This window comes from Herpailurus yagouaroundi, unplaced genomic scaffold (genome assembly GCF_014898765.1).
Source record: "Herpailurus yagouaroundi ecotype Mexico unplaced genomic scaffold, PumYag 215, whole genome shotgun sequence".
NCBI lineage: Eukaryota > Metazoa > Chordata > Mammalia > Carnivora > Felidae > Herpailurus > Herpailurus yagouaroundi.
The window spans coordinates 699,862-713,795 of NW_024412446.1; the positions used below are offsets into that span (position 1 = coordinate 699,862).

The following is a 13,934-nucleotide window of genomic DNA, read 5'->3' on the forward strand; positions in this document are numbered from 1 at the left end:
CTAGTTCTTCTAAAATATTTCCCCCCTATTTTACATGAAGGTATTTTTTTTCAATTCTCTTTAAAAATTGGCAAAAGCAATGTTTCACAGGCTTTTAAATTTACTGGCTACTGACATCTCCACCTGGCATAGGCGAGCAGCATATTAGAAGGCAACAGACACCAGCAGCTTCAAGACAGACTCTCATAGGAGTCTTGGGCCTCTGGATCTAAGCCTTTCTCTATAGCGTACTGCTCATTTATCTCAAAAGTAGAAACAAAGAAACAGGTTAATGAATTAAGTAAGGGACATACTTTTAAAGGTCCCTAACAAAAAGGGGCTACATTGCAACAAAGAGAAAAGCAATGCCACTAGTTGAATGCCCTGAGAGGATATATGAATAATACAAATAGAAAAAAAAAAATGTAGATTTTCACAAACTACAGTCAGACTTTAGTTTGATCACATTCCTTGCTGTAACTCGAACCAAGAGCTATGTTCATAAGCCAATTCTTAACTTTCATGATACTATGTATTTTTTAAGTCCAAATTAGCTTCCCCTTATGAATAGGCACATTCCTGAGCCATTTTCCTCCTACTTCTCCATTTCTACTATGGCACTGCTTAGTAATAAAATTAACTAACAGCATAAACAAAAGATAACTGGAAAAATTAATTATCTAATAATAAATCCCCAGACCAAACATGAATAATTTTGGCTTACTAACATTTAAAAAGAATCTGTACTGGCATCATACCCATTAATGTAAATAACCAAGTATTGATACTACAGTAAGAAAAAACTGTTTTAGAAGAACACAGTGTAGTGGGGGCTGCCGTGGTTATCAGTCTTTAAGCATGCCTAGGAACAGAAACGTTTTTTTCCAGCACCAACAAAGAATTCCACTACAGCCAAGTCCTTCAAAGACAAGCATCAATAGCTATGTTCTGGCAAGGGAAGAAAATAACTTTAATAATGCCATGATTTAAAATCAAAATTGTTATTGCTTTTAAAATTCCACAAGTGGCTGACAATAACAGCAGAGCAACAGGATTCTGATTACATTGTAATAATGCCGGTCTCACAGCAAGTCCACAGCTATTACCCAGCGATTAGGCGTCAGCACCTGGAGAAACTCCATTTACACTGACTGCTTCAATCTCCTCCACAAGTCATTTACAAATATATGATCCTAATTTCTATGAGAGAAAAAAAGACATGCTGGGACTAGAAGATTATTTGGACAATTTGGATCAACCTATTTGATAGTTTAATGTGTGCTTAAAAAAAAAAAAAAAACTTTTTCTAAACTGCTAGGAGCATGATCATGAAGTGAAAAACAAAACTAGTTATCATTTCAGGTTTTTTTAATTGCTTCTCCTTCCCTTTCTATGTTTTTTTTTCCCCCCAAAACAAGGAAGTGAAAATGTCAAGTATTCCTGGATAAGCACAGTACCTAATGCAGTTAATAGCTTCTCTAGGCTTAGAATGTCAGCACAGTGTACCCTTAGCCTTTCGAAAAGCATTAGACAAAGATGCTGGATTTCTCTGTGCCTCAGTTTACAAGTTCAGTAAAGGAAAAAGGCAATTTCCTATTGCCAGTTAATGTTACAAATATATGCAGTAAAAATAAAGAAACTGTTTCTTTAAACCAATTTGTGATGATATATAAGACTTGGATTTGAGGGTAACAAAAAGCCTAAAGTTGAGGTCAAAACAATCAAATATCGGCAATTAGTGCCTCAACACCTGGGAAGAAACGGTCATATGTTATTTCATCAAGCAGCAGAGTCAGCAGCCACACATAACAGTAGGTCTCTTACAGCTAAGGTTACCTTGGTCACTGGTCTCAGGTTAATTTTATGAGGTCACTAGTCCAGGTCAAGAAGAAAGGTAAATTTCTCTTCTAAAGAAAAACTCCCAGGCATGTCCCGTACCTTCACTTCTCTGAAAGTACCTTTTCCTCATCTTGGCCACTATAATCTTACAGTCAATTTGTGTGCTTTGAGAGTATAATGGATTAAAGACTCATCTGAAACACAAAGTTACCATCTTTTCCTGAGTATCTACCATCAGCATTACATGATGTGAATGCCTATGGCACTAATTGCTTATACTGCTAAATTAAATTTTAAAAAACATCTACTGAGCTCTCATTATAACAAGCAGTATAAGTTAGGTGCTTTCCATTCAAAGGAAACACATGAGTAGTTGTCATTAAGGGCAGCTGAAGAGAGGTGCTTTGGCATCTATCACATATCACAATGAAATGTAACTGCAGATTATTATTTGAGCATGTCTAACCATTCCCTCCAATAAGACTATAAGCATCTTCAGGGCTAAGAATGTATTATTTACTAAAGCACCTAGATCTGTGACCCTTAGAGCTGGCATCACAAGCCTTAAATTCAGGTTTTTGCTATATCATCTACCAGTGGGTGATCAAGGGACCTTAATCTACTCTGAACTTGAACTTTTCCCCACGTGTATAACAGAATAATTCCTGACTAATCCAGCCCCATGAGACTGTGATAAGGTGCAAATAAAAAAGTTTACATAGAAGCTCTTTATAAAAAAAAAAGTATCATTACTGCTAATAGATATATGATGACCAATTAGAAATGCAAGGAAGAAAAATACATTTTAGTGAGGGCTACTCAGAGAAGGCCTCATGAAAGCGGTGAAATTTGAGACAGCTCTTAAAACAAGCAGAAGAAGGGAGGGAGGGAAGAAGGAAGGAAGGAAGTGGAGAGAGAAGGACTGGAAGGAAGTTAGTGTGAGTAGAAAACCTTTCAGATGAGGACCACAGAAGAGATGAAGTAAACAAAGGTAAATGAGACAAAGACTTAGGAGCAGCAAAGGCTAGACTGTGAGCCTTCGTTAATAGGATGATGTTAAATATCAAGCTACAGATGTATCTTGAGGGTAAGAGAACCAACGCTAAGTGGGAGAATACCTTGGTAAGGGGGCATTTTGGACATTTAACTTTGTGGAAGTGAGCAGAACCGAAGCTGGGGGGAGAACAAGGGGAACACAAATGGATCACAAGTAAACCTGTTGCCATGCCTCAGATGTGAGGTAAGAGTTTACACTAGAATGGTGGCATTGAGAATTTTAAAACTAAGAAGAAAGAAAGGGTAAGAGACACTGTAAAGAAAAACCTCAGAGATCCTGATGTCAGACCTGATGGAAATAAACAAGTAAGGATTGTGGGTAGAGGAGAAGATTAATGGAATGGCAAGGAAAGGAAGAAGTCAATGATTTCCAAATGACTAGGGGTAAAGGGTTTGGTTATTTGGGTTTGTTTTGTTTCTTGGGGGTGGTTGGCAGGGGGTCATAAGAGGTGAAGGAAAATGATGGAAATTTAGGTTTAAACTATGAAGTTTGATGTCAACACAATATATCCAAGAGACACAGAATTGAAAGGAGAATGGAAGTATAACTGATACTTTCAAGGGACAGAAGGGAAGGATATAGAAGGAAACTCAGGGGAATCTAGGCCTAGATTTATGGAGTTAAGTCACCAAAGGAAAATATTCAGCAGGTGAATGGAAGTTCAAGACAGAGCTCTGGGAAAGATTTAAGAACACAACTTACTTTCCTTAAAAACATTTTGAATATTTGAGGTCTATATTTCTTGACATGAGATATTCATTACATACTATTAAGTCACTTTGGAATTTCACCCCTACAGGCAGAACTATGTAAAAGACATAGCCATTACCAGTGGTAAGATTATCAGTAGGATACATCAGCAGGAAAGCGGCCACCATCAATTTCCACCCAACCTAGGACTTACATTTTGTTGGGTAAACTCTCTGAACATAGCTGCCAGTCTGTCATCCTCAATATCACAGTCAGTCTTGATAGCCACATTCAGAATGTGAATTGGTTCATCCCTGGGGACCTGTAACTCAAGAACACAACACAAAGAAATTAGCAGGCTGGTTAATATAGAGGCAGAGAGAAGTTACAGTACTTGGTAGAATACCTGAAAAAGAGATACGCCTCACAGGACATTCTGGTTTCCCCACTAGTATGAATAAGCAAATTGAAACCATTGATCAGGGGCGCCTGAGTGGCTCAGTCGGTTGGGCATCCGACTTCGGCTCAGGTCATGATCTCACAGTCCGTGAGTTCGAGCCCCGCGTCGGGCTCTGTGCTGACAGCTCACAGCCTGGAGCCTGCTTCAGATTCTGTGTCTCCCTCTCTCTGACCCTCCCCCATTCATATTCTTTCTCTGTCTCAAAAATAAAAATAAACATTAAAATTAAAAAAAAAAAAAAAAAAGGAAAAGAAACCATTGATCAGCATCCACAACAGAGATCAAATAAAGTAAAACACCTAACTTTTCAAAGATAAGGCAGCAAAGGCATTACCCAGAGGGGGACTCAAATCCTGACTTGACATGAACTTGAAGACCACTGTGTCAACTTCTTCATGAATAAAATGGGAATGAAACCATTTGTCACATTTCTTCACAGGATGTGAAGAAAAACGAGTAGAAGAAGCCATCTGAACATATTCTCACATATTTCCTAACAATTTATCAAACAGTAGAAGTATCAAACCATGGGAAAATCACCTCATCGGGAAAAAGCAGAATTATCTGTTTACTGTGAAATGAAAAGAAGGGATTTAATAAAAGGACAAAGTTCTAAACAAAATGCCTATTTTTTTCCCCTGCTATCTAGTCTGCCATTCCCTGAATACTATGATAGCACCATTCTACAAATATATAAGCCACCACTAAGAATTAAAGCAACCACAGCTCGAGTCTTGAAAACAACATTCAGAGACTCAGAGGCAGCTGCAATGGATATGGCTGAGTCCATTTGCTATTCACAGTATGGATTCCAAGATAAATACAGTTTGGTTTTTTTTAGATTAGAATTTATATTCCATTTGTTCCCAAAAATACTTTGATGAGGCATATAAAATTAAATAATATAAAGTAGGGTAAAAAGATGGATTCTTCCAAAGCCAGAAAGATAGCATATACTACAAGTCCTGTGTCTGAAGTAACAAAGCAGTCTCTCAAAGGGAACACTATACCTTGTCTTCATCATACAGAGATGTGTGACCTGCCTCAGGGAACGTGGGGCTTTGGGGTGGGGAGTCACAGAAGCAGCCCATCACTTCATCAAAGATCCTGAAAAATACCAGAGAAATACCCACCATGAAAACCCAAGTGGCAGAAAACCTAAGTGGCAGGAAACTAACGCTGCCATTGCCAGCCCAGTCCACAAGAAGAATCTATTCTGCTCTGTGCTCAATAGTCAACTGAATAGAATCACCAGTGGCTAGAGGTGACATGCAAAATTTCACCAAGTGGCAGAAATTAGGAGGATGGATTGTTTAACCTTTAATAAACCATATATATTTTTTCTTTAAAAAAAAAAGAATGATCTACAGCTTTTTTGTTTTTTTCATATGTAAGCTATGAGCACTGCTGTCATCATCGGTCTTAAAGTAACAGAAAGAGCCTGGGACTGGAGCAGTGACAGACCAATGTAATTACCCCTCCCCCTAGGGTAATGCATCAGTATACATCAAGAGATAGATGCTGAATGCATTTAATCAAAAGATGTATCGTCTCTGGTGGGGCTCACTCTGGTGTTGTGTTTAATTTCTCCTGACATTTCACTCATCACAGAGCAGACAGCTTCTTCTGTTAGCTCCTAAGGAAAAGATGGTTTTTGTTTGTTTCTTTTTTTCTGACCAGGCTCATATAACAAGTAGAGGCTTGTGGAGTCTGAATAAGAGGTAGAAATGGAAGAACATATACCTCTCCAAGGACATATACAGCAAGGGCTATATCTCTTTAGCTGGCTCATGGCTATTCTGGGGGCCTTTATTCACTTGGCAGAAATCAGAGACCCCAAAACAGAGATGGCTATAGCTCCCCTTGAACAGACACAGTTCCACAGTGTCTTACCTGACAAAATCTTCGAAAGTCCGAAAAGAGACCATTCCGCCCATCCGCTGACACGGTGGAGTGAATGAGTTGTCCAACAGCACATCGCTGACACTAGCTACGTGAGTCATGCCATAGTGGTTGAGGTTGGAGGAGAAGGACATTCTAAACAGTAATTCAATCAAGTGCATTAGACAAGGAAGTTAGGAGCAGGATTGGGAGAGTAACAATAGAGAAAAGGAGCAAGAGAATACTCTGAGGTAGGGTCAGGTTGCAGAGCAGATTTGGTTTTTTACCCACCGTGGATAGGCTTGTCTTGATGGATTCACATTAACCCTTTCATTTCAATTTTACCCCACACAAGCTATTTTTAGCACCCCCCAAATTTCTCCAAATAAAAATCTAAGGATAGTGAAGAACTATGTAGCAGTTTTAATACAAGGACGCCATGGCATGACTAATGAATGAATAGCACACAGGGGTTAAAAACCATCCTGCATCTTCCCCTTCCCTAAAACATTCCCTTTTTTAAAAGGAAGGAAGCAAGCCAAGTGGGCTGTAACTAGGCAACACTTAATCTACTGTAATTCCTAGAGAAAAATGCCTTAAGTATTCACAGATAGATATATGCATGTACAACAACAACTAAGTCATTTGGAATGGTTTAGTAAATCATCACAGAAAGCATTTTATCATACAGAAACAAGTCACAGTTTATAAAAGGAACTTTTCTGAGGTATTTACTTCTTCCTTTACTGGGCTGACGGGGACAGCAGTTGTAAGGATTACAGCTCCTCCCTTTTTGAAAAAGAGACATTTTTCAACTCGAAATTGCAACATTTCCTCTTTTATATTTAAACACTCCTATTCCAAAGTAAACATATCCTCACCAAAAGCCCTTAAGAAATCCTAGTAAGATGCAAAAGGGCAGAGCATGGGTCTCAAAGTATGCGTAAGCATGACAAACAGGTGTTAAATGGAGATGCTCCAAGAGAACTGTTTGTTCAAGCTAAAAACATAAGGAGTCTGTATATTCCTTGATGCACCTCAGCAGTATGTACTTAAAAGTAATACTGGGAAGTATTTCCAAATGCCCAATCAATCTGGACGGCCTGTTAGGAAAGACAAAGTAACCGATGCTTTTAGGACTTGCCTGCCATGTTACGGCATACTGATCAGAAGCAAGTTCAGAACAAGGCAGGGGCACCTAAACTTTGGGGAGCTGCTCAAAAGTCTCCTTGAAGTGCACCACCTGCAGTGTTGCAGGGGGAAGAGAGGCAGCAATGCAGACTAGAGATCTGCATACATACTGTACTCTATTCAAACTGTCATTATAAAGGCAATGGAAATTTTCAGGGGACGGAGTGCTGGTCACACAGACTACGGAGACTGACACTCCAAGTTTTTATTCCTTGGCAAATGAGGACTGTGAAAAAGGCACTTCATCTTTTGACAGTACCAGAGAGTAGAAAGGCAGAGTGGGAGAGGAAACCATTGATACCATGAATGAAACAAACACATGAAACACGCATCAAGCAAGTCTTACACATGGTGCTCACTAGAAACTGGGATTCAGAGTTGTATGAACTTAGAAATGCTATCATCCTCTTTTCTAGGATCACCAAACATATTTATAAAGAAGCAAGTTTGTGAGGCATTATATCTTTTTCTACCTGCCTGGCATTAGACAGGAAAGATAAAAGGGTTCCAGATAACACTTAAAGGGAACTGCCGCTGAATAAGCTAACAGGCTGTGTTTGTGGCAAACATGGGGTTAAGTATCTTTTTCACTCTACTGAACCCCAGGGGAAATCCACTGTTCAGTTTCCCCCACTACTATGCTCAGGGGCCAGGACATAGCTTCTCTGGCAGGCAGGAATGAACCAAGTCCACTCTCAAAGGGCAGACACAAAGACCAAACCAATGCACTCCCTTTTCTCTCCCCATCCAAACTGGACTCTGAAAGCTATAATCAGTTTTGATTACTTAATATTTAAAGGGAGAGGAACAAAACAAACATAAGTCTATGAATATTTCAATGTACAGAACTGATCATCTACGAAGAACTTGCCACCAACTTATTGCTTTCCGCTTTGGCGTTTTGTAGATCCAATTCCAATCAGAACTGCTATCCTCTCAAACTTGCGTTGTGTTGCCTTGCTTGGCTCAGAAGCAGGGGGAATCAAAATTACCAAAATATCACATGTGTTATATATTGGCCCGGAAACTTCTTCACAGGGTTATATACATCAAAGACTTAAATACACTTTTCAAATGTTAATCTTGTAAGTCTGAAATAAAATTTGGTTTTCATATCATTGTAACACTTTAGAAAAGTAGCTAACAAACTGATAAAACATGAGATCAGCTATTTCTGCATTTGCATTCTGCTAAAAGGAGAAGCAAACTCAAGAAACTAAAAATTAAAAAGTTAAGAACAATTTGCCAGGGGAGGAGTAACCTAAGGGTTTCTCCTCTGAAAGCCCCAAAGTAGACAGAGAATGTAGCAAAAGACGTTTACAGCAAAGCTGAACAGCAGGCAGACAACTCCCCTATCATATACAGCTAGATGGGGGGCTTCTCCATACTGAGGCTTTCCAAGTGTTGCTTTTTGAACAGCTGAAGAAAAGCTGCAGACATGTTTTCCAAACAGAAAGAATAATTTAGTATGTCCAAAGGGGAGCTCAGGACTCCCTAGCAGAAGACAACATAACTTGTCAAATGTAGTGTTAATTTATTTTTCCCTGATTTCACTATTCTAAGTTACAAAAAATGTGATTTTAATTGGAAAAGAAACTAAACATACGGTACCTGTTTAGCGTGGGGATGTTCCCTCTGTAATTAAACAACCACAGTTAGTTACTGATAGGTTAGTGAAAGCCATCATAAAAGAATTGTCAGAGCAGATACAGACCGGACATGAAGAGCTCCAGCCTGGCAGCTCTGGCATTCAGCAGACATAATTAAGTGCTCATTACCCTTCACACACCAGGGTGCCTCGAAAGAGGCATACCTCTTGACCTACCTCACCAGAGCAACTGTTGCTGGAAAGGGTTGAAATGGATTACCATGGATTTTTAAAAATAAGTCTACTACAAAAAAATAATGCAGAGTGGTGATAAAACACAACCTCATGAAAATTAATTTAAGCTCTATGGACATGGCATATTATCTTAAGCTTCAACATGAAATGTCACTCTTGACAAGTCTTATAGAATCTTCTTTCTTATTCCTATTTTACTGAAAATTTACTAAGGAAGTCCAAAGAAGTTGATTCCACAGCCCCTCCCACCTTAACTGCTTTCCTAGGATATGAGATGAACTTATAAACTCTCCTCCAAAGAAAAGTAGCCAGGAATCTAGGTTCCCAGCTATCTTTTGTAAGCCCTTTTAACTATGTCTTCCTCCCACAGACCAGGGAGGTGGCGAGGAGTGGTGGGGGTGTTGGAAAGGAGGGTATTCGGTACTATGGGAGCTTAAAAAACTGAAAATCATGCAGAAATGTAATGATAAATGATTCTGTAACTAGAGTGATATACTTTGTTAAAATTAAGTAATTTATACTTTTTAATGATTTTAGGGTAATAATGACTTTTTAAGAGTACTCCAAGTTCAAAAACTCTAGGCCTCTCATAAATAAAACCACACCTAAATTTGGCTAGCCCTAGAATTTCCTGACCAAGTACTTGTCAAAACGATGAAAAAAAGATTAGGGTAAGAATGGAAACTGCAAGGCAAGTTTCCTGCATTCTCTTTGGTCTTTGCCACCAATGCTTTTTTCTCCCCCCACTCCCCCCCACCCTTAATTTGATGTCAGTCATTTCCTCAACTGAAAAAAATAATAAAATAAAAAATCCTTATTTTCAATGTTAAAAGGGCAAAGTTATACTTACCACCCACAATTTAGGAGTACTGTAAGGGCATTGATTGGTTGATATCTTAACCTTCTAACATTCTTTTATCGGCATTTAATCATTGTTGGGGTTTTCTGGCACACACAGGACTTAATGGGCAGAACATTGTGGGTGGTGCTGATGATATGTGGGGAGGAGGAGAGAGGGAGGAAAATGATGCACTTTCCATGGCAGTGAAAGGAGCAGAATAGACTGAGCTGGCCATATAAATAAAATGCTGTGACATATCACTGCACACAAACTGTATACCTCATGTGATTTGTGAGTAGCAATGCTCTTTGCATCAAACCTGTATCACAGAGCTAATTCATAAGGCAGCAAGAGTAACCTCTGAGTGCAAAATCCTGCACCTTTGCTGTTTGGGTCCTTTGAGCCTCTCATTCAGGGGAAGGGGTTTCAATTTACAAGAGATCCTTAGTTACCATGCACGTAGCCATCCTCAACCAGTAAAAAGTATGCACGGGTTCTAGAACAGAGGGAGTTGTAGCTAAGCAGAAAACTAACAGTAAACGCTAATGAGAATATAGGAATGTCTTTCTTTTAAGACATCAAGGAATCTAAAGAAAGGAGCTACCTGCACAGTCTCCTACCATGAACCTCAATTCAAAGAGAAGAATCCTACAACTGAAGCAATCTCAGGTTCCATCTATTCAGGTTTCTGGAATTTAGAAACCAGTATAATCTCTCTAAACTGTTAACCAATTTCTTAAACTAATAAAATGGTGCCACTGCCTCTGCAGCTACACTCTAATCCCTTGGGGAGTCTTCACAGAATGAGGGCCAAGTTTTTAGTAGAAAAGGGCCTGAAATGAAAAGAACATCACCAACCAAAAGCCAGCCCTTTTTCATCAGCAATTCTCAAGCTCTCATAGGGAGCCCCCTGCTGCTTTGTTATAGGAACCATGAACCATCTACACAGTATGGGGTAAGAACAAAAACTCCCAGCACCTCCAGTTTTTAACAGAAGGGCCTCAACTCAATCATACAAGAGGTAAGTTTAGATGCAGCTTATCCTCTTTGACAGAATAAGAATCTGTAGGGCTGTACATGAGATGAGCAGGGAAAGAAGGATAAACTCTATCACCAGGTAAACACTTAACCATGTCCATAATGATCATTTATATATTGTGTTACCCTTACATAAGGAATATTTGCTCAATTTAAGAATATGACCAGTGTGAGGTGCGCCTGGGTGGCTCAGTTGGTTGAGCGTCCAACTTCGGCTCAGGTCATGATCTCGCGGTTCGTGAGTTCGAGCCCCGCGTCGAGCTCTGTGCTGACAGCTCAGAGCCTGGAGCCTGCTTTGGATTCTGTATCTTCCTCCCTCTCTGCCCCTTCCCCGCTCATGCTCTGCCTCTGTCTCTCAAAAATGAATAAACGTTAAAAGAAAAAAAAAAAAAAAAAGAATATGACCAGTGTGGGATACCACACACTAATGTGATATACTAGAAAGTAGATCCATGGTCAACATAAAGATGAACAACCAAAGGAGAGACTGTATGTGAGTCAAATATGCTATTTATATAGCTTTTAATAAGATAAAATCTACCACATTTCACTGCATACTCATCATGCAAAAGCAGTCAAACTACTCAATCTCTGATAAGGCAGTCAACTACATTTTCAAATACATAAATGGGACATGAATTCACTTTTCATTAGACATTTGCTGTTTAAGCTTTTGGAAGCACTTATAATAAATCTTCATTCACAGTGTTTTGATAAATACTGGAATCATTTTCCTTCCAGCAGATTAGCTCCATTTTACAGATGTGATAACTGAGAAAGCAAAGGGAATATTTTCCAAGGACACTGCTTAATATACAATCATAAACCAAATTCTATACATTTTCTCACCTGTTCCTGAGGCTAGCATTACACTTCAATGTAGACTAAATTTAAAGAAGGACAAGAGAAATCCTTTGAATTCTGAGGTTCTTGGCATTAAGTCACCTCTGATTTTATTGATCTGCCTGCACAGAGTGGCTGGAGAGCCTGCTTCAATATGAATGCAAAGTCAGAGTTGCTGCCTGTTAGCTGAACCCTCTTTATTTAAGGAACACTGACTTCTCTGGCAGTCACAAGTTCTCTCAGCCTTTTACCAGCCCTTCCAGCTGAATTTCATTTTGCTTGATTCCAGCTAGCCCTACATAAATCTTTTATCATATAAAAATGCTCCCAATTCTTTTGCCTCCTAACTTGAAAAAAAAAAAAAAAAAAAAAGACCCTATATGAAAATGATGGGGATGCATGCAAACAAGCAGTGGTTACATCAAGCTGTGACTGAAAGCCAGTATAGGGCAAATCTTTTGAAGTAAGGCAGCAAAGCAGAATCAGAAGAGGTCGGCTGAATAACCTACTAGCAGTCGCTAACAGCACTACCATAGGAGAAAGAGCAATTTGGCTGGCTGTGACCAGTGGTGGTCTCCTTGTGTGACTATATTTCTGCAGGAGAATCCAAATCAAGAGGTGTAAAACACATCTGAACCATGTATTTCTACTTGGCATCTCCTGCACCACCTCCTTGCAGTTCAGATGCCCTGATTCCACTGTAGAGCTTTAGTTTACAATAAAATGATCATTGCTTCATTCATTTGCAGCTCCTTCAAAGCCCCTTCTTTGCTCTGCTGGAAGATTTTGCTCTTTTTGAAACAAGTATGCCAACAGAGCTGCAGCATATTACTGTTGCCTGCTGTATAATTAGCTACAAACCCACAGCACAAAACTACAGGGATTTACAGGTGCCCTGGATTCTGCTTTTCCTTCCCCCTGGAATCAGCTAGTCTTCTCTGACAAGAAGGGACCTTGGGCTACCCTAATGATATATTGAGAGTTTTAAACCCAGCTCTCCAATCTTACAAGTCTAGAGTGCCAAAATAACACAGCAGAGACTAGAAGCTGAGCCATGGATACAGGAAAGCACTTTGGTAAGCACTTAAACCTGCTGAGAATCTTCTCTTCTGCCAGATGCTTGCATCTTATCAGCAGACTACCCTGAATGAAGGAAGCAAGCACTGTAGGATTTTATTTATTTATAGCTCATTCTGGCCTGCTAACTACAACCAAGTGCTCCCACTGCTAAAAAAAAAATGCTACAAGTTGGATGACTTTTGAGTGTCTCAGTAAGATCCAAAGAACACTCTAATCTCTGGGTGTCAGAGATTATCAGAATTCTCAAGAATGGCAGCAGGCTACTCATTAGTCACATGGAAGGCTTCTGATTTCTAAACTTCCTCACAACCTTCTTTATAAGAAGAAGGCTCAGCAGACACCCACCGACAACTAAACATTGAAGGTGCCAAGCAGCCTAAACCGAGTCATGACCAAAACACGTGCTTTCAGGGGAAAGAGAACACAGCCAACCTCTTCTGGATGTGAAACATAAGAAACAGAAAGTGCGTGAATTAAAACATTATAACATAGAGGGCCAAGTTCAGAAGGAGCAAACAGCAGAGAAGGTGCAGTGCAACATGACTTAACTAAAGCATGAATTTCCATCTGAGAAATAGGTGGAAATAAACACCAATAGCTCCTCACCCATTTATATATGTACAGAAACATACAACAAAATATACTTCTATCTCCTGCATCAATTTTGATGCTTATTTGAATCACAGATTAAAAGTTAAAAAAAAAAAAAAACTACGTTCACAAATGTGTATTACTTATGAAAATCATTTGGAGTTTTAAATTTCACACTCCCAGATTATCATAATATGCACAGCCACAGAGTTTATGGGATAATACTTTACATATGTTTGTATGAATACAGCTATATTTTAAAAGATCAAATACATAGACTGACTAAAGAACTTATTTGTTTACAGATTATTCTGACTTAATGTGCCCAAAGCTAAGTGAAATCCTAAATGTCAAATGATTCCATGAATTGTCAAAAGTAAAGACATTCAGAACGATGCCTTAGTTTAACAAGATTTTCCATCACCAGCACTAGAGAATGATAAACTAGGGTTTTGGAATGGGAAAAAAGACAAACACATACACACACACCCCTAGGGCTCTAAACCCTGACTCTCACTAGAGAAAGGAAGAGAAAAGGGAATGCTGAATGATCTAGTCTGAGCTCAAGGATCAATCCATGTAAAATACTGGCTGAATTCAC

At 39.1% G+C, this 13,934-nt stretch overlaps 1 protein-coding gene across 17 annotated transcripts in view; it reads right to left on the minus strand.

Annotated features, from left to right (window-relative positions):
* ACACA (acetyl-CoA carboxylase alpha) overlaps positions 1-13,934 on the minus strand; it is a 283,001-nt gene that overhangs the window by 114,765 nt on the left and 154,302 nt on the right. For 12 of the 17 annotated variants that reach the window (XM_040455131.1, XM_040455127.1, XM_040455128.1 and 9 more), the window contains 4 exons: positions 8,709-8,732; positions 5,919-6,062; positions 5,036-5,132; positions 3,780-3,893 (listed from right to left, as the gene is read on the minus strand). In XM_040455131.1, the coding sequence (XP_040311065.1) occupies positions 3,780-3,893; positions 5,036-5,132; positions 5,919-6,062; positions 8,709-8,732 (379 nt within the window). The remainder of the gene's footprint in view (positions 1-3,779; positions 3,894-5,035; positions 5,133-5,918; positions 6,063-8,708; positions 8,733-13,934) is intronic. The other 5 variants (XM_040455122.1, XM_040455134.1, XM_040455125.1 and 2 more) reach the window with 3 other exon arrangements.